At 63.7% G+C, this 22,515-nt stretch overlaps 1 protein-coding gene across 1 annotated transcript in view; it reads right to left on the reverse strand.

The window, feature by feature from the left end:
• Nucleotides 1-499: 499 nt before the first annotated feature.
• Nucleotides 500-22,515, reverse strand: part of KCP (kielin cysteine rich BMP regulator) — a 53,011-nt gene continuing 30,995 nt past the window's right edge. Inside the window, exons 22-42 of the mRNA XM_050933570.1 lie at nt 18,156-18,338; nt 17,524-17,694; nt 17,171-17,347; nt 15,727-15,809; nt 15,404-15,577; nt 14,768-14,950; nt 12,448-12,718; nt 9,860-10,027; nt 9,211-9,293; nt 8,888-9,008; nt 8,415-8,497; nt 7,460-7,559; nt 6,799-6,887; nt 6,158-6,260; nt 5,505-5,647; nt 4,966-5,138; nt 4,451-4,562; nt 3,419-3,520; nt 3,021-3,185; nt 1,590-1,890; nt 500-1,129 (exon numbers count right to left, since the gene is read on the reverse strand). Coding sequence (XP_050789527.1) covers nt 912-1,129; nt 1,590-1,890; nt 3,021-3,185; nt 3,419-3,520; nt 4,451-4,562; nt 4,966-5,138; nt 5,505-5,647; nt 6,158-6,260; nt 6,799-6,887; nt 7,460-7,559; nt 8,415-8,497; nt 8,888-9,008; nt 9,211-9,293; nt 9,860-10,027; nt 12,448-12,718; nt 14,768-14,950; nt 15,404-15,577; nt 15,727-15,809; nt 17,171-17,347; nt 17,524-17,694; nt 18,156-18,338 — 3,203 coding nt within the window. The 3' untranslated portion in view covers nt 500-911. The remainder of the gene's footprint in view (nt 1,130-1,589; nt 1,891-3,020; nt 3,186-3,418; nt 3,521-4,450; nt 4,563-4,965; nt 5,139-5,504; nt 5,648-6,157; nt 6,261-6,798; nt 6,888-7,459; nt 7,560-8,414; nt 8,498-8,887; nt 9,009-9,210; nt 9,294-9,859; nt 10,028-12,447; nt 12,719-14,767; nt 14,951-15,403; nt 15,578-15,726; nt 15,810-17,170; nt 17,348-17,523; nt 17,695-18,155; nt 18,339-22,515) is intronic.

Genomic DNA, 22,515 nt, shown 5'->3' on the forward strand with positions numbered 1-22,515 from the left:
TTTCTGTTATACACCAATCCTTGCTGTTGTGAGACAGACCCAAGGGTGGGAAGCTTTTGGGATGCAGCCAGTGATGTCTGTGTTATCCCTTCCTGCATCAATTTTGCGTTGGGGGTGTGACTGTGGGGGAGTCTCCTCTCTGAGCAGACTGGCTCCAGGGCAGGAAGCTCCCACGGCTTCACCTTCCTGGGTCTGACCTTGGTGCATCCAGCCTCCTCTGCCCCTTCGCGCGCTTCCCCCAGCGAGTCTGCCCGGGCACGGTCCTGGGGCAGCCAGAGGGTCCTGCCTCCCAATTCCGCAGTCAGACGTGACTCTCAGCCCAGCTGGGAAAACAGGTTTAATAGAGAGGAACATGGTCTAACAGAGCTTGTAGGTACAGAGAACAGAACCCCACAGCTGGGTCCATTCTGAGGGGCACTGAGCCAGACCCCCACATCTGCCCTCACTTCCATCCCCAGCCAGCTCCAAACTGACTCCCCCTCCAGCCCCTCCTCCTTTACTTTGTCCCTTTCCCGGGCCAGGATGTCACCTGATTCCTTTGTCCTTCAGCACCTTCAGCTATCGCCTTGCAAGAGGGGAGGGCTCCGGCCAGTAATTGCCAGGAGACAGAGTGTCGGCCATTTATGTGCACTGACCCTTTGCTCTGCAACAATTACACTCCCTTATTCCACCACCTAGAGACTTAAGAAATGCTTGGAGAAACTGAGGCACCCACACGGTATTCAGAGGAAATATTACGAAGAGTCCCACTTCGTCACAAAGGGTCACGTCTAGGTCACCAACTGGGAGTGGGCTAGGCCCGAGGCCATGGCGGAGGTCACGGGTGTCCTGGGGGCTGCGGGAGGGAGGGTGGCCGGACCCGGGGCCAAGGCAGAGGGCACGGGGGTCCCGGGAGCACGGGCTTCGGGGGCTCAGAGGCTGCCGTAGACCACCCGGGGACAGGCCTCGGGCAGGATGCAGTGGGCCTCGTGCTCTACCCGCCCAGCAGGGCACTGGCACCCAGGCATGCAGGGTGTGAAGCAGTGTGACTCGATGGCCCCCAGTGGCGCGTCCTTGTTGTAACATGTCTTGGGGCAGGGAGGGCCGCACTCGTCGAACACGTAGCCCCGGTCCTGAGGGCAGCCGACGGCTGTGGGGAGATGGGTGGAGGGGTCAGTGCAGGGCTCGGGGGTGGGGAGGCAGACCTGGGACCCGCCTCCCCCCTCACCCCAGGCTCAGCCCCAAGGGTGAGAAGCCAGAACTCTCCCCACAGCCATGAGGCCAGCCTGAATTTCCTCAGGGGATGGGGCTGTGCTCACCACCTGCCCCTTTCTGCACCCCCCCCACCCTAAGCCAGCCCAGGGCCTGCCCCCCCTCAGGGGCTCCCCTCGCTCTGAGCCAGCCCCGGGCCTGCCCCCCCCAAGGGGCTCCTCCCGCTCTGAGCCAGCCCAGGGCCTGCCCCCCCAGGGGCTTCCCCTGCCCTGAACCAGCCCAGGGCATGTCCGCCCAAGGGGCTCCCCCCGCTCTGAGCCAGCTTGGGTCCTGCCCCCCGACTGGTGGGGGTCAGTGCTGGGCCGGGGCTGCAAGGGAAGCGCTGCTCTCCCCCTCACCGCAGAGCGTGGCCGAGCGCCAGCGCAGAGCCAGCCCGGCCCGGCGGCACAGGGCGGTGTAGGCCTCCAGCACGTCGCACAGGCACTGGTCGGCACCGGCCCCACAGGCACACAGGTCGTAGACGCAGGCGGCGAAGAAGGGCTCCGGGGGCACCAGGGGGTGGCAGGGCTCGAATGCCCCCGACTTCAGCACCTTACAGCGGGCGTTGGCCTCCTTTCGGGCGCGGTAGCCGGCCTCCTTGCAGGGATCCACATCTTGCCCGTCGGCACACGGCCTGCCCGTGCCGTTCCCGCTCTGAACCTGCCCAAGGGACGCCGTCAGCATGGGGGGGGCATCGCCCCCACCATCCACCCAGCCTGGGCATGGCAGCCGCCTGGGTCTCTGGGGGCTGCAGGGAGGGAGAGCAGGGGCTGGGGGGGCCAGTGCTCCATGGTGGCACTAGGGGGTGCAGTCCTGCAGGGAGTGGGGAGCTCAACAGGGGGTGCTCTCCCCTGGCAGTCAGTGCTGACTCCAATGCCCCTATGTGGCACTAGGGGGCGCGGTTCTGCAGGGAGTGGGGGGCTCAGCAGGGGGTGCTCTCCCCTGGCCGTGCTGACTCCAATGCCCTGGTGTGGCACTAGGGGGCGCTGCAGGGAGCAGGGTAAGCGGGGCTGTTAACCCGTGTCCTGACTGCCTCCTCCCCATGGGTGTCTCCCTTCTGCCTCAACTCCACCCCCCCCCCCAGTCAGGGGTCACAGCCCTCATTCCAGGGCACCTGGGGGTCATGACAGGAACGGTCCCCAATGCGGTGCCCGCTGGGGCGTCCAAGTGCGCCCGTGTACTGTCCGGCGGGCGAGCATCTGCTGAAATGCTGCCAACAAGCAGTGTCACTCAGAGGCGTCGCCGTTGAAATGCCGCTGATTTTCGATGGCATTTCAGCGGATGCTCATCCGCCGGCCATGGTCCTTGGTGGCTCGTCATCCAGCACCCGCCAGACGAAAAAGGTTGGGGACCACTGCCCCAGAGGGATGCTAAGAGCTTCCTCTGCCAGTTCAGTCCTGGGTGGCAATGTGGGGGTAAAGGGAGCTGGTCTGTGGGGTGATGGGGTGAAGGGAGCCAGGCCGGGGGGGCGCGTTGGGGGGGAAAGAGCTGGGCTGTGGGACGATGGGGGGTTAGGGAGCTGGGCTGGGGAGTGTTATGGGGGAAGGGAGCCAGGCTGGGGGGGGCGGGCAATGCAGGGTTAGGGAGCTGGGCTGGGGGCTGATGGGGGAAGGGAGCCAGGCTGGGGGCTGATGGGGGGAAGGGAGCCAGGCTGGGGGAGAATGACAGCGGGGAAGGGAGCCAGGCTGGGGGGGTTATTGGGGGAAGGGAGCCAGGCTGGGGGGGTTATGAGGGAAAGGGAGTCAGGCTGGGGGAGGTTATGGGAGGAAGGGAGCCTGGCCCCCGCTCACCCTCCAGCTGTTGCCGAAGGCGGCCTCGGCACGGGCCAGCTGCCCCGAGCGCAGGCGGGCGTCGTCCTGTGGGTGGCCGTTGAAGTTGCCGCACAGGCCGCACATGTGCCCCTTGTAAGTGCCAGGTACACTGACCTCCAGTTGTGAGTGCCCGCTCCACAGCACCTGGGCGAGAGGGGAGATGGGCAGCACCCCGCAATGCAGGGCACAGAGCCCAGCCAGGTGCTGGTCACATGCCGCTCTGCCTGCCAGGCCCAGGGCTGAATCGGGCACCGCCAGGAGGGGTCTGCAATGTCTGCGTGGCAGCACCCTCCCACTGGCACAGCCTGGATTCGGGGCCCGACGACATCACCCCAGCGGGCAGCAGGAGGCAGAGGACCCCCACGCCCAGCTGTTACCTTCACCCCGATGTTGGTGTTGAGCAGGACGGTGTTGGTTTGGCGCTCGACGTAGAGGTGGGGCTCCTTGAGGAAGGGCAGTGTCACCACCTGGCCGTCCACCTGGGAGGGGAGGGCCGGGGCTCAGTGGGCACCACAAGACACCGGGGTCCCACCTGTGCAGACTGGCTCCCTCCTGCCTCCAGGTGACCTCCCATAACCGCACCAGGGCCCTGCTCCGCGTGGGCTCCAGACGACCTCCCCGTAACCGACTCAGGGCCCCACCCTGCCAGGCACAGGCTCCAGGCAACCTCCCCATAACCGCACCAGGGCCCTGCCCAGCACGGGCTCCGGGAAACCTCCGTGTAACTGAATCAGGGTCCCACCCCGCCAGGCACAGGCTCTAGGCAACCTCCTCATAACCGCACCAGGGCCCTGCCCAGCACGGGCTCCAGGTGACCTCCTTGTAACCAAATCAGGGCCCTGCCCCGCCCAGCACAGGCTCCGGGAAGCCTCCGTGTAACCGAATCAGGGCCCCGCCCAGCACAGGCTCTGGGCGACCTCCCCATAACTGCACCAGGGCCCTGCCCCACCCAGCACAGGCTCCAGGCGACCTCCCCATAACTGCACCAGGGCCCCGCCCAGCACGGGCTCCAGGCAACCTCCTCATAACCGAATCAGGGCCCTGGCCAGCACAGGCTCCAGGAAACCTCTGTGTAACCGAATCAGGGCCCTGTCCCACTCAGCACGGGCTCCAGGCGACCTCCCTGTAACCGAATCAGGGCCCCGCCCCACCCAGCACGGGCTCCAGGCGACCTCCCCATAACCAAACCAGGGCCCTGCCCCGCCCAGCACAGGAGCCGGGTGACCTCCCTGTAACCACACCAGGGCCCCGCTGCACCCAGCATGGGCTCTGGGCAATTCCCTGTAACCGAACCAGAGCCCCAAGCTGCCCTGCCCAGCGTGGGCTTCAGCCTCGGCTCCACCCCGGGCGGTGGTGGGCAGAGGATCGGGGTGCAGTGGGTGTCCGGCCGGCAGCGTTGCCCGCCTCACCCTGACCAGCCAGTCCTGCAGCAGCTGCACCACGGCATCTCCGACTTGCACTGTCACCTCCTTGGTCCAGGCCACGCCCGGGCGCCCCCTGTCGTCATTGGTCACGTGGATGCTGTGGGCAGGAGACGGGCCCAGGGTCAGCAGACCGGGCTGCGAGTGGGGGGGCTTTCCTCGGTGGGCTAGGGTCAGAGCGGGGAACAGAATCCAGGAGTCCAGGCTCCAAAACTCCAACCACTAGGCCTCACTCCCCTCCCAGAGCCGGGGAGAGAACCCAGGGGTCCTGGCTCCCAGCCCCCTGCTCTAACCCCTCCCCTCCCAGAGCCAGGGAGACAACCCAGGAGTCCTGGCTCCCAGCCTTCTGCTCTAATCACTAGGCCCCACTCCCCTCCCAGAGCTGGGGATAGAACCCAGGAGTCCTGGCCCCTGCCCCCCAGCTCTCACCACTAGGCCCCACTTCTCTCCCCCCTGGCGCCTGTCCCTGGGGCTGTTGCCCATGTCAGCCACGCCCCTCTCACCTGAAGTCCCCTGCCTGGCAGTCCTGGGCCAGGACGTAGGTGCAGGTGCCCTGGAAGTGCAGCAGTCGCCCGTCGAAGGTGTGGTAGTGTGGGTCGCCGAAGACTAGGCAGGTGGCGGGGCGGGGCAGGCAGTGAGGGCAGCACATGCCTGGCGTTAGTGCGGGTGTCTCATCCTGGGCACACAGGGGCTGTTACGGGGCTGCGGGTGCCAGCCTCTGCCCCCTCCTGTCCCTGTAATGCCCACGGCTGGCTGCCCCTCTCCCATCCTCTTCCCGACCCCGTCACGCCTGCAGCTGGCTTCCACCCTGGATTCCCCCCTCCCTCCAGCATGGCTATGGGACCCCCCCCCCGGGGTAATGGGGTGGCACAATGACCCCGGCAATGGGACACCACTCCCACCACAATGGCCAAGGCCAGTCCTCTCTGGGGCCTCCGACGTGCCCCCCATGGGCTGGAGGGGAAGGCCAGCCAAGGAGCTCGACCAGCGGGGAAAGGGAGGGCAGGGTCTAGCCGGGCCCCTGCCCGAGCGCCCCACTCACCGCGGCGCAGGCGGCTGGGGGGCAGCGCTGGCTCCGGCAGTGCACCTCCCCGGAGACGCAGGTACAGGTGGTGCAGGTGTCCACCTGCCAGTGCTCGCTGGCCTGGTACCGCTGGCCCTGGTAGGAGCAGGAGCCGTCCGGGTCTGGGGGCAGAGGATGGGATTCCCCAAGTCCAGAAGACAGTGGCCTGGGGGCAGTGCTGGGTCCTGACAAGGTGGCAGGACTGGCACGGCGCAGGCAGGGGCACCAGGTCTGGCCCGCCCAGCGAGGGGCCGGTTTGCCGCCTGATAGTGTGAATGCAGAAGGCAGCATGGCTGGTGATTCGAGCAGAGCACATCCCAGTACTGGCCCCTTCCCTGCTCTAGGCCTCAGTCTCCCCATCCGGGGTGTAGGGTGGACACTGGTCAGCCTCATCGCAGAGGCTGTGAAGTTAACTCCGCTCAGACTGGCACCAACGCAGCTGAATGCGCCGTCTGTGCACAGCCCCTCAAACCTCTTCCGTGCTGCCCTCTGGGATCTGCCAAGGGGCTGGCACTGAAGTGGGCACCTCCCACCCCTAGGGAGCCTGGCATTGTGGAGTCACTGGTCTGGCACCCCTCCTCTCCTGGGACGTGGGCCCTGCACCTGGCCAGACCACCAGGAGCAGCTCCTACCTTGGCACTCGTAGCAGCAGGAGCCGGGCATCCGCACCCTCCGCAGGCCACCCTGGCACTCCACAGGCTCACACTCTGCGATGTGGCACTCCACGTGGCCCCGCTGCATGGCAGAGACACCAGAGAGGAGGGGGCACCCGGGCCCTTGGGCACAGCCCCTGGCAGTGCTCTGCCCCTCTCCCCCCCGGCCAAGCACCCCCACGGCGCAGAGGACACGGTAGCCAGTCTGCAGAGGGCACGCCTGCTGCAGGGGGGCTGCTCCATCCTTTCCACACGGAGAACCCTGCCCTCTGCCCCCCAAACACACCCCTTGGCCTCAAAGGCACACAGGCGGGCACGCCCCCTCCCAGTTCAGTACCGCGCACCCACTGGCCAGGAGGGGGCAGCCCAAGCAAGGTGCCACATGGCCTGTCTGGGGATCTCTGCCACAGAGCCAGGACTCCTGGGTTCCCCTCCCTGCCTGGCGCCTGGGGAATCGCTGGCTGGAGGAAGAGGGGTAGGGACACAGACACACCAGGCTGCGGGCAAGAAGGGAGTCCCCAGGGCACAGATGCATCAGGTGGGGGGGACGGGATGTCCCAGGGCACAGGTGCACTGGGATGGGGTGGGGGCTGCCCCTGCTGGGCCATGCCAGGGCTTACATTACAGATGCAGCTGACGCAGTCATCCTCGCTGTCTGTCCAGCTCTCACCATCCGACACCCGGCGCCCTCTAGTCTCTATCACGCATTCTGCAAGGGGGGGGGTGTCAGCCACTGCCCCCAGACCCATGGGAACGGGCACTGGGAACTGCGTGGGCAGAAAGCTGTCCTGTGATCAGCTGTACCAATGATAGAACAGGACGGTTCCCGGGGGGGCCACATGATGGGAAGGGGGGGATTCTCACACAGTCAGTCCTGTGCTGACTGGTACACAGCCATCACTAGGCTTCAGAGTTATCAGCCCTGGGATGGGCGGGGCTCAGAGCTAGTGCTGTGCTGTCTGTCCGCAGGGACGGGTGCCTGGACAGACAGACATGGGGGAAGCTAACCCAAGGTCACTGCTTGGGGTCCCCCTCGCCCGCTTGGCCTCTGCTGTCCCAGAAGGGGCAGCTGTCCTATGGCCAGCTCCAAGCACCTCAGCCACAGGGCTCCGTGCCTAGCTGAGAAGGGGGGGAGCTGCTGCCTGGAAGGCAGGGATCCCCAGATCCCAGCCCCTCGCTTCTTGGTGCCATGCTGTTCCCCCTCCCCTCCACAATGAAATGTGCGCTGAGGTGCCCATCGGTGAGGCCTCTGGGCACGAGTGGGCACTGGTCATACATCACCGTCGCAGACGGGGCAGCAGGCGCCCTGGGGGGTAAACTGCTCAGTGAGGGGGCAGCTGAGCTGTGGGCAGCCCTGGCGCACACACACCCAGGTGAGATCCTGCAATGAGAAAAGCATTCAGCCATGACACATGTGCCAGCCTGGGACGGGGCCGCGGCATGGGCACACACACCCGAGACGGGGCCCTGGCACCCCCTGCACACACACCCCGGGGGCGGCTGTGCATACGGAGGCCAGCGCCGAGAGCTGAGCACCCCGACACCATGCTCTCTCGGCCAGGCCTCCTGCGAATGGGGTGAGAGGGGAGGGGTGCGGCAGGGGAGCCATGGGGCAGATGGGCCGCACACAGCGTGCTTCCTATGGCTCCGAGGGTCACCGGAGGGAGGGCTGGAGCCTTCAAACTGCGGGGGGCCCCTGAAAATCAAGGGCCATGAACCCCCACTTCCCCCTGCTGGGCTCTGGCCCCATCTCACGACACGTGGGGTTGGGCCCGGTCACTCTTTGGATGGGAGACCTCCAAGGAAAGCTCAGGGTGCTGCAGGGAGCAAGGCAGGTGGCTCTGCAGGGGGCGCTCTCCCCTGGCAGTCAGTGCCGGTCCCAATGCCCTAGTGAAGCACTAGGGGGCGCTGTGCTGCAGGGAGCAGGGCAGGGGGCTCAGCAGGGGGCGCTCTCCCCTGGCAGTCAGTGCCGGTCCCCATGCCCTAGTGAAGCACTAGGGGGCGTTGTGCTGCAGGGGGCAGGGCAGGGGATTAAGCAGGGGGCGCTCTCCCCTGGCAGTCAGTGCTGGTCCCCATGCCCTAGTGAAGCACTAGGGGGCGCTGTGCTGCAGGGGGCAGGGCAGGGGACTCAGCAGGGGGCGCTCTCCCCTAGCAGTCAGTGCCGGTCCCAATGCCCTACTGAAGCACTAGGGAGCCGCTGCCAGGTGGAGGGACAGACCAACCCCAGGCCACGTACCTTGCACTGGCAGGTGTAACAGGGGTCGTCAGCCGCCTGGAGCTCGTTCCCGACCAGCTCGGCTGTGCAGTTACTCAAGGCCTCTGCAAGGCACAAAGGCAGCGGGGTGAGGGACCGGGCGAGGGGCCGGGGCACAAAAGCCAGCCCCACCCTGCCCTGCCCTGCTGGAAGGAGCTAGGGCCAAACACCCGTGTGACAGGAAACAGCCCAGCCCCAGCCTCATCCAGCAGGGGGTGCTGGGGGGAGGGGCGCTAGCAGTGAGGGGAGCTCGTGGCAACTCCAGCCCCAGTCTGGCCCAGCAGGGGGTGCTGGGGGGAGTGAGCTGGGGGCACTGGCTGTGGGAGAAGTTCCTGGGACTCCAGCCTGTCCTTGCCCAGCAGGGGGCACTGTGGGGCGTGTGGGGTAGGCACGGGGCGTTCCAGAGCAATGCCTGCCCTGTGCCATGCCCTAGCACGTGCCCACAGGATACTCACGGGCACAGGTGGGGCAGCAGTGGTGCGGCCCAGGCGGCTGGATCTGGCTCCTGGGGCAGCCCACCAGGCTGGGGCACTGTCTGCGGTAGCAGCGCACGTGCGGCCCCCTGGCTGCCAGCAGCTGGAACGAAAGGCAGAGGCCGGGCTGGTTACCGCCCCCTCACAGCACAGACCCTGCCAGTCCCGTTGGAATGACCCCCTCCCTGATGAGTCTCCCAAAAGACTCCCGACGGGAGAGCAGACCCCCAAAGCTGCAGCACCCCCAGGGTGAGTGTACAGTGCGGGAGGCTTGGGGGAACGGTGTTTGCTCCCTGTTCCCTTACCTCACAGGTGCAGATCTCGCAGGGGTCCAGCGATGGCTGGAAGCTCTCCCCAGGGCTGTATGGCCGGCCCTCGAACATGCAGTCTGGGGAGAAAACCCACTCAGGGCAGTCCCCATTCCTCTCCCAGGGCTGGGGGCAGAAGCCAGGAGTCCTGGCTCCCAACCCTGCCCCACTAACCACTAAACCCCACTCCTCTCTCAGAGTCGGGGGCAGAAGCCAGGAGTCCTGGCTCCCCACCCTGCCCCACTAACCACTAAACCCCACTCCCCTCCCAGAGCCGAGGACAGAACCCAGGAGTCTGGGCTCCCCGATCAGCCACTAGTCAAAGAAACAGTAGATGTAGAATCACTGTTGATAATGCCTGTGGCTGATGCAAAGCCTGGGGGCAGGGAAGTTAATATTGCTGAGGAGGGGCCACCGGCCGTGAGGACGTCCCTGGGGCCTAACGAGTGCACAGCCAGACGCCCATCAGAGCTCCGACCCCTGGGGCCTGTCTGGGTCAGACAGTCCCGTCCAGCCTTTGACTCTACGACTTCACGGCTCCAGCCCCCGTGCTCTCTTCTGCAGCAGCTGTCCACCTCTGAGCCCCTGTGCCCCCTCCCCTCCCTGCCCCTGTGTGGGCCTGAAAGAGCCGCGCCCGCCCTCGCACCTGCACACAGTGGGCAGCATTCCCCGGGCACCTCGACGGGGCGGAGGCAGGAGCTGAGGCAGCGGATCTGGGCGCAGGTGGCGATGCCGTGGATGCACAGGCAGGACACGCAAGGAGAGGAGAACCAGCTGGTGCCATTGGCATGCTCCTGCCCATCGTACATGCAGCCTGCGGGCACCGGGAGAGCAGCGGGTCAGACTCACACCAATGTCAAGCCTGTGCCCTCTGCACGGTCCATCACACAGGAGCATCAGGTCGATACGGACCAATGGGCACCCATTGCTCCACACCAGAGCCTGCAGCGGTCTGTCCGGGCAGGCACTATTGGCCCAATATGGACCAACAGAAGTCGCCGACCACCCATGCTAACGAGTCATTATTGACCGATACAGACCACTTGTTTCAGGTGGAGTTATGTAGATGAACCTGCTCTCTTAAAGGGATAGGCCCGATGCCACCTTGGGGACATTGGACGGGCAGCGGCCAGGACATGTGATACCTTTGCAGTGGGGGCAGCAGTCCCTGGGCTCTATCACCTGGTGGGTGCACGTCAGCAGGGGGCACGGGGCCATCACACAGAGTACGTCCCCACCCTGAGGGGGAAAAGGCAAAGCCGTCAGCATGGGGGGAGCCCCTGGCCTGGGATACGCCCCCTCCAACCGGAGCACGAACCAGGGCTGGAGATCTGGGCTGTGGAATGGGTAGATGGGGCTCTTGCCCCAGGTGCGGGTGCCGATGACCAGGGTTGAAGGTCGAACGCCCTTTGACTGGACCATGTCTTCGCTGACCAGCAGCGTTTGGGCGGAACATTTGCACCAAATCCCCAGTGGCAGCAACCTAGTGAAAAATATCCAGTGAACCCAGCCCAGCTGCAGGCCTGTCGCCGGGCCTGGGACAGCGCCGCTTTGGGGGCTTGGACAAACAACTGCAAAATGTGGCAAAACAATCAAAACCTGGGACCCCCATGCCCAGGCGGGGCCAGTACAGCCAGGTCCAACCTGCTGTGATGAAGTGGGACTGTTCTTAATGTTTCTCTGAATACTGTGTGGGTGCCTCAGTTTCCCCTATGCCTTTCTTAAGTCTCCAGCTTGCATAAACTGCCGACACTCTGTCTCCTGGCAACAAATGGCCGGGGCCCTTGCCCCTGCAAGGGGATGGCTAAAGGTGAACAAAGATCAGGTGACCTCCTGGCCCAGGAGAGACAAAGGCCAGAGAGGAGGGGCTGGAGGCGGTTTCAGCTGGGATCTTGCTGGGGACAGGAAGTGAGGGCAGAAAGGGTGGTCTGGCTCGCTGGGCCCCAGAATGGACCCGGCTGAGGGGTCCTGTTCGCTGTACCTACAAGCTCTGTTTTGGCCCGCGCTCCTGTCATCGAATAAACCTCTGTGTTACTGGCTGGCTGAGAGTCACGTCTGACTGTGAAGTGGGGGTGCAGGACCCTCTGGCTGCCCCAGGACCCCACCTGGGTGGACTTGCTGTGGGAAGCGCACAGAGGGGCACATGTTGACTGCTCCAAGGCCAGACCCAGGAGGGCGAAGCCGGGTGAGCTCCTGCCTGGCTTTGTGGGGAGCAGTTCCAGAGCATCGCCCGGGGACCCCGTGACACCTGCCTCTCCACGCACAGAGAGGAGGGGCACCAGGGCGCTGTAACCCACACACGCCCAGGCGGGGTCAGTACCCCCGGGGCACAGCAAAGGGGCCAGAGGGAAGAACTAGCCGGTGCTCATGGACATTGCACACACAGTCCCTGCCCCAGCGCCCCAGGAACCAGGTGGCCCCAGCCCACGTGGTGTTAGTGCCTGGCTCCCTGGTGCCCTGGCCCGGCTGGCTGGCCTTACCTCGTGGCTCTCGCTGCCCTCCCAGTCTGTGCCCCAGATGGGCGTGGCACTGGGGGGTCTGGCTGACGCCCGCCCTGACCTGGGCAATGAATGCCCAGCACTGAGCCAGCCAGGCACCAATGCCCCAAGCCAGCCTGCTGAGCTGGGTTCAGTTTTGGCCTGGGGGGGGTGACTGCCCCACTGCTCACTGTGGCACTGAGCCCCAGGGTGCCTGGCCTGGTCCTGCCAGGGAGTGAGCTCCCACCGCAGCCCGGGGAGATGTGCGGGGCCCGGACAGACGGGGGCTGGGGCTCTAGGGCCCCTTACCACACAGGAGCACAGCTGGCAGGGGTCCGTCTGGGACGGCCAGTGCGAGCCCTCAGGATACTCCCGCCCCCCGTGCCGGCACACTGAGACAGAGAGGGGAGTCAGTGCCCACCTGGCCTGCCGCCCCCGCCAGATGTGCTGAACTGAGCCACTGCAGGGGTTTGCCCATCCCCCCGGCGCTCCCCCAGCCCCCTGGCTCTCCCCCAACCTCCCGGCTGGGCCCTGCCTCTCCTCCCCCCAACCCTCTGCCCCTGGTCCCCCACCCCCAGCTCTCCCCCATCCCCCGGGCTATGCATTGCCAGCAGCGCTCCCTAGTGGAGGCAGCTCAGCTGGCACCTCTGTGGCTTCTGCTGCCCCTGAACCCGCCCAGCCGCCCACAGCAGCAGCTAGAAGGCAGGAGGAGGCAGCACCGTGTGCGGGGCCCCCTGAGAGGCAGTGGGCTCCTCACCTGGACACTCAGGGCAGCAGTGGCCCGGGTGCTGGACGGGGCTGGCGCAGGCGGCCTGGGGACACAGGATGGGGGTGCAGAGCACGTTGCCATGCAAGCAGCGGCAGCGCTGGCAGGGGTCCGAGGGTGGGGTGATGGCCTGGCGGCTGGCGAGCTCCTGGCCCTCGAAGAGGCAGCGGTCGCAGTCGGGGCAGCAGGAGGGGGCGGCAGGCGGCACGGGGTGGGTGCATTGCTGCAGGCAGGGCTCGCGCTGGCACGTCACTGCTTCGTCCTACGGGCACATGGGGCTGTTAGGCTGCGGGATGGGGCTTGCAAGGGAAGGTTGTAGAACTGATAAATGAAATTGTTTTTAATTGTTCACTTTATTAATATAACTTCTGTTCACCATTCACTGTAACTTCTGTTCACTGTTTGCCATATTGTAATTCAAACCCCATTTTAAAACAAACATTCATCCCATTTTGTAAAAGCTTCCTCCAACCTTCATTTTTGCAAACCCTGCTGTAATCTTATTAGTTTAGTTTAGATGTGTGAATGAGGCATTTATGGATGATGGAATCAACCTCCAGCCCCAGCCTGTCCTGATGAGATAAAGTTCAAAAACCAACGGCTGAAGACCTAGACAACACCCCTAAACAAAGGAAGAAGCATCCACCCTAAAAAGAAAAGGACAAAAGAACAACAGAAGGAAGATCAAAGCTAGGTCCAAGCCTGAAAGTCAGGCCTGCAATTGATGGGTGATCAGTTCAAACTCGGAGGCAGCCTGACACAGCAAGACCTATAGACTTTGAATCCAAACTAAAAGCCTGTGCATCTGAAGAAGTGAGCTGTAGCTCACAAAGCTCATGCTGAAATAAATTTGTTAGTCTCTACGGTGCCACAAGTACTCCTGTTCTTTTTATAAAACAGAAGGGTGAGATGAGAGACTCTGGGTAACATTCTGCTGCCAACATGGAAGGACATCGGCGCAGGCCCAGCAGAGACCCAGCTTGTCCTTGTGTCCGGCTTTCCTGGCCAGTTACCGCCACAAGCTACGAACCAAAGCTGCAAAATCAAGCCATGAACCTAAGCTATGTCCAGGACTGGTAAATATGCAGCAGCTGCAGAACATCCAATGGGTGTGTGTGTGTGTGTGTGTGTAGGTATTAGGTATAATGTGTGTGTAGAAGAATTAAGATATTAGTTATTGGTCATAAATCAGATTATCATAATAAATGTGGCATCTTTGTCTTGCCCCCTGAAAAGATCCTGTGTAGTTTTGTCTGTACAACAAGGTGGGGGAGGGGTACCTGAGACAGCAGAGGGTGTCTGAGAAGAACAGGGCTGGAGTGGGGGGGGGGGGGGGGTCTGGGAGGAGCTGGGCAGTGATCGGGGGAGGGATTGGGTCGATCTGGGTGGAGCACCAGTTGGGTGGGGGTCCGAGCAGGGGCAAGGAGGTGGAGGGAGGGAATCAGGTGAGGTTTGGAGAGGGATCCGGGCAGAGCAGGGGGAATCTGGGGGAATCCAGGAGGGGATCAGAAAGGGCAGATCTGGCTAGAGTGGGGCAGGGATCAGGGGGTGGACCCAGCAGAAGTCGAGGGATCAGGGTTGGGGGGGATCGAGGTGAGGGTCGGATGGGGGGGATCCAGGCAGAGTGGGACGGGAGTCGGAGGGGAGAACTGAGCAGGGGTCGGAGGGATCCGAGTGTATCAGGACAGGGGTCGGAGGGGAGAACTGAGCGGAGGTCAAGGGGATCCGGGTGTATAGGGACAGGGGTTGGAGGGAAGAACTGAGCGGGGCTCAGGGGGATCCAGGTGTATCAGGGCAGGTGTCGGAGGGGAGAACTGAGCGGGGGTCAGGGGGATCCGGGTGTATCAGGACAGGGGTCGGAGGGGAGAACTGAGCAGGGGTCAGGGGGATCCGGGTGTATAGGGACAGGGGTCGGAGGGGAGAACTGAGCAGGGGTCAGGGGGATCCGGGTGTATCAGGACAGGGGTCGGAGGGGAGAACTGAGCAGGGGTCAGGGGGATCCGGGTGTATAGGGACAGGGGTCGGAGGGAAGACATGAGCGGGGGTCAGGGGGATCCAGGTGTATCAGGGCAGGTGTCGGAGGGGAGAACTGAGTGGGGGTCAGGGGGATCCGGGTGTATCAGGACAGGGGTCAGAGGGGAGAACTGAGCAGGGGTCAGGGGGATCCAGGGCATCAGGGCAGGGGTCGGAGGGGAGAACTGAGCGGGGATCAGGGGGGATCCAGGTATCAGGGCAGGGGTCGGAGGGGGAACTGGGTGGAGGCTGGGGGGCGTGGGGTGGAGCAGGTGGGCACTGTGGGCGGATCACTCACCAGGCAGGTGCAGGTGGAGCAGGGGTCCCCCCCCGGGGGGCGGAAGGTGGTCCCGCTCTCGTAGAGGTGGCCCTGGTAGCGGCAGGCGCCGGAGCACTGGGGGCAGCACTGGTCGGGCAGGGTGACAGGGTTCCGGCAGGGGGCGGAGGAGCATGGCCCGGGCACACACGTCACACTGCCATCCTGCGGGACAAGAGCCGCCGGCATCACGTCTGGCTGGGTTTCCGGCCTGGCATGCAAGGGACTGAAAGCCCCCCCTCCCGCCCCCCCCGAGCCAGCAGCCCATCCCTGGGGCCTCAAGCCCCCATGGTGCCCACAGGCAGGGCAGGGCCAGGCCAGTGCTGGGAAACCCGTGCAGAGGGGCACCTCTCCTGGCACTCAGTGTTGGCTCCAGGGTGGCACTAGTGGGCACTGTGCTGTTGGAGAAACTGCCTTAGCTGAGTCCAAGGCCCTGCCTGTATGTGGCTATTACCGGCCCACCGTCTTGGCCCAGGCCCCAGGGTGACTCTAGCACCCCCAGCAGAGGTGGTTGGTGCCAGGACTGCGACCCCCATCCCCAGCAGCGGGTGGCGTTGTTTGCTGCTTGGCCCCTCCCCAGCGCTGGCTGCATTCTGGGGGTGGACACGGGGCACTCACCAGGCAGGAACAGAGGCGGCAGGCGTCATGGGGGTCGGGGAAGCGCTCTCCGTTGCTGCACGCTCGCCCGTGGAAGCTGCAGCCGTCACACACGGGGCAGTCGCAGGGGCCCACGGCTGGGTGGGGGCACGTCACCCCAGGGCAGGGCAGGGGCCCGCAGGACACCTCTCCCCGCTGCAAGAGGGCAGGGCATGGCAGTGAGGGGGGCAGGTCCCCTGCCATGCTGAGCCCCCCCAGTGCCCCCGCTCCCCTCGGGCTCCATCCCCCTGGCACAACCCCAGCCCTGTGCCAGGCTCCCTCTGCCCCCAGGGCCTGCCACGTACCAGGCAGCGACATCGCTCGCAGCGCCCGCCGGGGGCCGGGAAGGTCTCTCCATCGGCGAGGTCCTGGCCCTGGAAGTGGCAGCCTGGCACCGCAGGGGAGGAAAGACATTGGGGGAGAACCAGCCCCCCACACTGTGACCCCCACATCCCACGTCCCCTTCACACACCCGCCAATCCCAAGCCCCCCCAGCCCTTGGGAGATCTGGCCCTGATCCTGCACCCCGCCCCAGGCCCAGCACCTTCCCGCCGTAGAGCCAGCAACACCCCCAGACCCGGCCTGTGCCTGCCCTCGCCTCAGGCTCCGCTCGGCGGGGGGGGGGGGCAGGGGGCTGGTGTCACCTCAGGCTCCGCTCGGGGGGGGCAGGGGGCTGGTGTCACCTGAGGCTCCGCTTGGGGGGGGGCAGGGGGCCGGGGTCACCTCAGGCTCCGCTCGGGGGGGGGCAGGGGGCCGGGGGCCGGTGTCACCTCAGGCTCCACGCGGGGGGGGGGGGGCAGGGGGCCGGGGTCACCTCAGGCTCCGCTCGGGGGGGGGCAGGGGGCCGGGGTCACCTCAGGCTCCACGCGGGGGGGGGCAGGGGGCCGGTGTCGCCTCAGGCTCCACTCGCGGGGGGGGGCAGGGGGCCGGTGTCGCCTCAGGCTCCACTCGCGGGGGGGGCAGGGGGCCGGTGTCGCCTCAGGCTCCGTTCGGGGGGGGCAGGGGGCTGGTGTCACCTCAGGCTCCGCTCGGGGGGGGCAGGGGGCCGGTGTCACCTCAGGCTCCGTTCGGGGGGGGGGCAGGGGGCCGGTGTCGCTTCAGGCTCCGCCTGGGGAGGGAGGGGGGAGGCCGGCCGGGCATTGCGACGCCCAGGCCGGAGATTGAGGCCCAGAACCTGCCCAGGGTCAAGCAAGGCATCGGCAGCAGGGCAGGAGTAAAACCCGCCTCCTCCACCCCACACGAGCCCTAACCACTGGGCCACCCTCCCCTGCCCTCCCCGGCTCCTGCCACGTCACTGGGAATGGCCGAACCAGCTCTGCCCAGTACCGGCCCAGGCCTGCCTGTGGTGCCCGTGAGGAACGGAAACGCTGGAGCCATCGATTGGCTCCACCCTGCCCCATGGCTCTGCCCAGGGCTGGTCAGGCAGGAGGGGCACCAAAGGGGCTGGGGAGGAGCAGAGCTGGGTTGGCTGGTAGGGGGCTGCGAGTCGGGAGTGAGGGGCACCAGTGGGGCTGGGAGGGGGCAGAGCTCGGACAGCAGGGGGCTGCAGGTTGAGATTGAGGAGTACCAGGGGAGCCCAGGGCTGGCTAGCATGGGGCTGAGGGTCAGGAGTGAGGGGCACCAGTACGACTGGGGGGCACTGGCCGTACCCCATCACTTAAACAAGGACTGAGGTTCCCCAGTCATGCCCGGTGCTGGTGGAGAGTGGCCTTGCCATGTGCTGCCCACCCTCCCCCGAGCCCCACTCACCCTGGCACACAGGGCAGCACTGGCCGGGGGGACTGGTGGGGTGGCGACAGCCTGGCGGGTCGCAGGACGTCTTGGTGCAGGTGACGAAGCCATGGAGGCAGGTGCAGTGGCTGCAGGCATCCTGGGGGTCTGGGAACTCCTGGCCATCAAGGTAACCCTTGCCCAGGTACTCGCAGCCTGTGGGGGGCCGGACAGAGTGAGCCCGATGCCAGGCGCTGCTGGGGGGTGAGAGCCCAAGACACTCTCCAGGGACTGACCCACCCCCCAGCCCTGGCACCCCAGCTGGTGGAGCCCAGCTCCCCCCCCCAGGCTAGCCCAGCCTGGCCTCCGCCCACACCCCACGCTCAACCCACCTTCGCAGACCTGGCAGCACGGCCCCCGGGCAGGGAAGGGGCACTGGAGCAGCGGGCAGGCCCTGGGCTGGCAGGAGATGCTGCCCTCCCAGCAGGTGCACACATGGCATGGCTCCGTGGGGTCCGGGAACTGCTCCCCATTGGGCAGCTCCTTCCCCTGGTACAGGCAGCCTAGGGGCAGAGTGGGTGATGGCACCGGGCACGAGAGCAGGGCAGGAGCAGAGACGTGGGGCAGGGGCTGTGGGGAGGTGTTCCTGTTGTAGGAGGCAGCTGTCCTGCTGCAGGGTGGAGCAGAGCATGGGGCTGTAGGGAGCTTGGGGGGGCCCAACAGGAGACTCGGGGGGGTACCATCACAGGAGCGGCAGCAGTCCTGCCACAGGGGGTGGGTGCAGAGGGCCGAGGCTGGGGGCCCCCACAGGGGGACTTGGGGAGCCCAGCTGGGAGTTCAGGGGGCCCAGTGGGGGGCTCAGGAGGCCCAGCAGGGGACTCAGGGGGTACTGTCACAGGAGTGGCAGCAGTCCCGCTGCAGGGGGTGTCAGCAGGGGATCCAGGGGGCCAGGGAAGCTCAGCAGGGGCTCAGCGGGACCAGGGGGCCCGTGGGGGGCCCAGCAGGGCGGGGGTCAGGGGGGTACCATCACAGGAACGGCAACAGTCCTGCTGCAGGGGGTGGGTGCAGAGAACGGGGGCGCAAGGCTGGCGCTGGCAGGTGATGGTCCCGTTGGCACAGATGCAGTGGCGGCAGGAGTCCGAGGGGTCGTAGAATTGCTGTGTGTGCTGGTAGGAGACGCCCGCATAAAGGCAGCCAGACGGGGGCTCTGGGAGGAGAAAGGGGCGGTTGGGGGTGGGTGCTGGGGATAGAGCTCCCGACACCCACAGGTGCAGCCCAGTGCAGGAGGGAAGGGAACTCCCAAGTCTCAGTCCAATCAATGACCCAGGGCTGAGACAGCAGGAGGCTGCGAACTGGGAGTGAGGAGCATGGGGGAGTGACATTATTAATAAGGAAAGCTCAGTGATTTGTGCATTGGCCTTGATACCAGACACCTCTGTGTTCTTGGGGAACCAGGGTGCAGTATCCAGTCTGACTCATGAAAGACACCCTCCCCCTAAACAGCCTCTGCTTAAACCAAAACCCATCAGAGGAAAAAACTTTGCAGAGAGCAGTGAAGGGCGTTAGGAGACACACCTAGACCCCTCCTGACAAGAGTGACAAGATTAAGACATCCCCATTAGCATACAGAATGGAGAGCAGAGACGACTCCCCTAGCCTCATCTGCATGAAAGATGGGACAGGAAGACATCTCAATTTGCATACAGAATGGAGAACCAAGAACCACACTGAATTCTGGGACCAGAAAAAGCACGGAAGCACTGCATCATGGGAATCTCTGCTCCAGATACTAATGAACCTATGTGTGCACAGACCCAGCTCAGCAATTATCAGACCAATTCTAGTAATGAATCCTTAATTGATATCCATATAGTGAAGCCGCCTAGTTGCATTGTGAGCTCCCTGGAAGAAAACATCACCCATAGCCAAGAGTGATCAGCTCCTTTTGTCTAGCCTAAAGAAAACCCTCAGCCTTACCTATAAACAAATCTATTGTTCTCCCCTGAACAATTGTACTTTCTCTACAAAAATCCCTACTCACCCTCCAGTTAGTGTTCTGATGCTTAGATCCAAACTAGGCATCAGTTCCACTGGAACTCCATTTTCTCCAGGCTGATCATGCTGGGGACTCTGCCTGTCTCCAGCCCTCAGGACCCTCAGTTACCACCATCACCTGGGACCCTGTCACGGAGTGTGGGGAGTCCAGTCCTGCACCCCTCTTCCTGGGACCCACAGTGACTCTTAGCCAGCCAGTAAAACAGAAGGTTTATTGGACAACAGGAACACAGGTTACAGCAGAGCTTGCAGGCACAGTCAGGACCCCTCCATTGAGTCCTTCTGGGCTTTCAGGGTGCTTGGATCCTAGCTAGGATACCCTGAATTCTGCCCACACAGCCCCAAGCCCAAACTCAAACTGCTTCCCTCCTGCCACTCCCTTCCTTTGTCCCCCTTCCCGGGCAAAGGTGTTGACCTTTCCCCTCCCTTACCTAGCTCAGGTTACAGGCCCTGGCATCGTCCATCCCCTAAAGTCCTCTCCTGCTCTCCCATTCCCCACACAGACAGCCCCTACTCCATCACATCTCGCCCCCCTTCGAGACTGAACTGAGCGAGGTCACTCTGCCCAATGACCTGGGGAAGTTCAGGGCCCCCTCTTCGGGACAACACATCCTCTATCAGGTTGGCACTTCCCTTCACATGGACCACGTCCATGTCATAGTCCTGCAGGAGCAGGCTCCACCTCAGGAGCTTGGCATTGGCTCCTTTCATCTGGTGCAGCCAGGTCAGGGGAGAGTGGTCGGTGTACACGGTGAAGTGTCGCCCAAAGAGATATGGCTCCAGTTTCTTAAGGGCCCACACCATGGCCAGGAATTCCTTCTTGATAGCCGCGTAGTTTTGCTCCCGGCGTAGCAGCTTCTTACTCAGGTACCTGATGGGGTGTCTCTCCCCCTTTTCATTCTCCTGCATTAACACCGCCCTCAGTCTCGTGTCTGAGGCATCGGTGAACACCATAAAGGGTTTGTCAAAATCTGAGTTTGTCAGAACTGGGCCACTAACCAGAGCCTCCTTCAGCGCCCGGAGAGCCTCCTGGCACTGCTCAGTCCAGATCACCTTGTCTGGCTTCCCCTTTTTGCACAGTTCGGTGATGGGGCCGGCTATGGCACTAAAGTGGGGCACGAACCTTCGATAGTACCCCGCCATCCCAATAAAGGCCTGGACCTGCTTTTTGGTTTGGGGAGCAGGCCAGTCTCTCATCACCTCCACCTTGGCTGGTTCCGGCTTCAGGCAGCCACTCCCCACCCGATGGCCCAGGTAAGATACTTCAGCCATCCCCACCTTGCACTTCTCAGCCTTTACGGTTAACCCAGCCTTTCGGAGTCAGTCCAGGACTTGTTTAACCTGGGACACGTGGTCCTCCCAGGTCCGGCTGAAGACGCAGATGTCGTCAATATACGCCACGGCAAAACTCTCCATCCCCCTCAGTAGCTGATCCACCAGGCGCTGGAAGGTGGCCGGCGCTCCCTTGAGGCCGAAGGGCAGGGTCAGAAACTCGTAGAGCCCCAGAGGGGTGATAAAGGCCGATTTCAGCCTGGCATCTGCGTCCAGCGGCACTTGCCAGTAGCCTTTGGTAAGATCCATAGTGGTGAGGTACCGAGCACCTCCCAGCTTGTCTAGCAGCTCGTTAGGCCTGGGCATGGGGTAGACATCAGATACGGTAATGGCATTCAGCTTTCGATAGTCCACACAGAACCGGATTGACCCATCCTTCTTGGGGACCAGCACCACAGTTGAGGCCCAAGGGCTGGAAGACGGCTGGATCACCCCCAAAGCCAGCATGTCCCTGACCTCTCTTTCAAGATCCTGGGCAGTTTTACCAGTGACCCGAAAAGGGGAGCATCTTATAGGGGGTGTGTCCCGGTCTCCACCCGGTGGACAGTCAAATTAGTGCATCCAGGCTGGCTGGAAAACAGCTGTCGGTACAGATGCAGCACCCCCCTGATCTCAGCGTGCTGGCCCGGGGTCAGCTGATCAGAGAGGGGAATCACCTCCAGGGGGGAACCAGCTTTTGTCCCAGGGAATAGATCCACTAAAGGGTCATCTCCCTGCCCCTCCCAATGTCCACACACGGCCAACACCACATTCCCCCTGTCATAGTATGGTTTCATCATGTTCACATGGTACACCCGACGGTGATGTGCCCGGTTTGACAGCTCCACCACACAGTTTACCTCATTCAGTTGCTTGATAACCTTGAAGGGCCCTTCCCAGGCTGCCTGGAGTTTGTTTCTCCTCACGGGGATGAGAACCATCACCTGATCCCTGGTGGTGAAGGCACGGGCCCGTGCCGTGCGGTCATACCAGACCTTCTGCCTCCTCTGGGCTCGGGCCAGATTCTCCCTGGCCAGGCCCATGAGCTCGGCCAGTCTTTCCCGGAAGGTCAGGACATACTCCACCACCGACTCTCCATCGGGAGTGGCCTTCCCCTTCCATTCATCCCTCATCAGGTCTAAGGGCCCTCTTACCTGCCTTCCACACAACAGTTCGAAAGGTGAAAACCCAGTAGATTCCTGGGGCACCTCCCTGTACGCGAACAGCAAGTAAGGTAAGTACTTGACCCAATCCTGGGGGTGCTGGTTCATAAATGTTTTTAGCATCATCTTCAGCGTCCCGTTGAACCTTTCCACCAGCCCGTTGGATTGGGGGTGATACGCTGAGGCCCAGTTGTGCTGGACCCCACATTTCTGCCATAAGGACCGGAGCAGGGCCGACATGAAGTTGGACCCCTGATCCGTTAAGACCTCCTTGGGAAACCCCACTCGGCTGAAAATTGTTAGCAGCGCATCTGCCACTGTGTCTGCTTCGATAGACGACAAGGCCACCGCCTCAGGGTAGCGAGTGGCAAAATCCACCACCACCAGGATGTATTTCTTCCCTGACCGGGTCGTCTTGCTGAGGGGTCCCACTATGTCCATGGCCACCTTCTGGAAAGGTTCTTCTATGATGGGTAAAGGCCTCAAAGCCGCTTTCCCCTTCTCCCGGGCCTTCCCCACCCTCTAGCAGGGGTCACAGGATTGGCAGTACTGTCGGACATGGGTAAAGACCCCAGGCCAGTAAAAGTTCTGTAGCAGCCTCTGCCTGATGCGCCGGATTCCCTGGTGCCCTGCGAGAGGGATGTCATGGGCCAGGTACAACAGCTTGTGACGAAACTTCTGGGGAACCACCAGCTGCCTCCTGATCCCCCATGACTCTACTTCCCCTGGGGGAGCCCATTCTCCCACAGGAACCTCTCCTTGCAACCTCTCCTCATGGTCTAAGGTCAGCCCGGTCCCTGGGCTTCCACAAGGAGGGATCTTTCTGCAACTCGGCCTGGAACTCAGCAGCTGGGA

The sequence above is a fragment of the Gopherus flavomarginatus genome, chromosome 1 (genome assembly GCF_025201925.1).
Source record: "Gopherus flavomarginatus isolate rGopFla2 chromosome 1, rGopFla2.mat.asm, whole genome shotgun sequence".
Classification (NCBI taxonomy): Eukaryota; Metazoa; Chordata; order Testudines; family Testudinidae; genus Gopherus; species Gopherus flavomarginatus.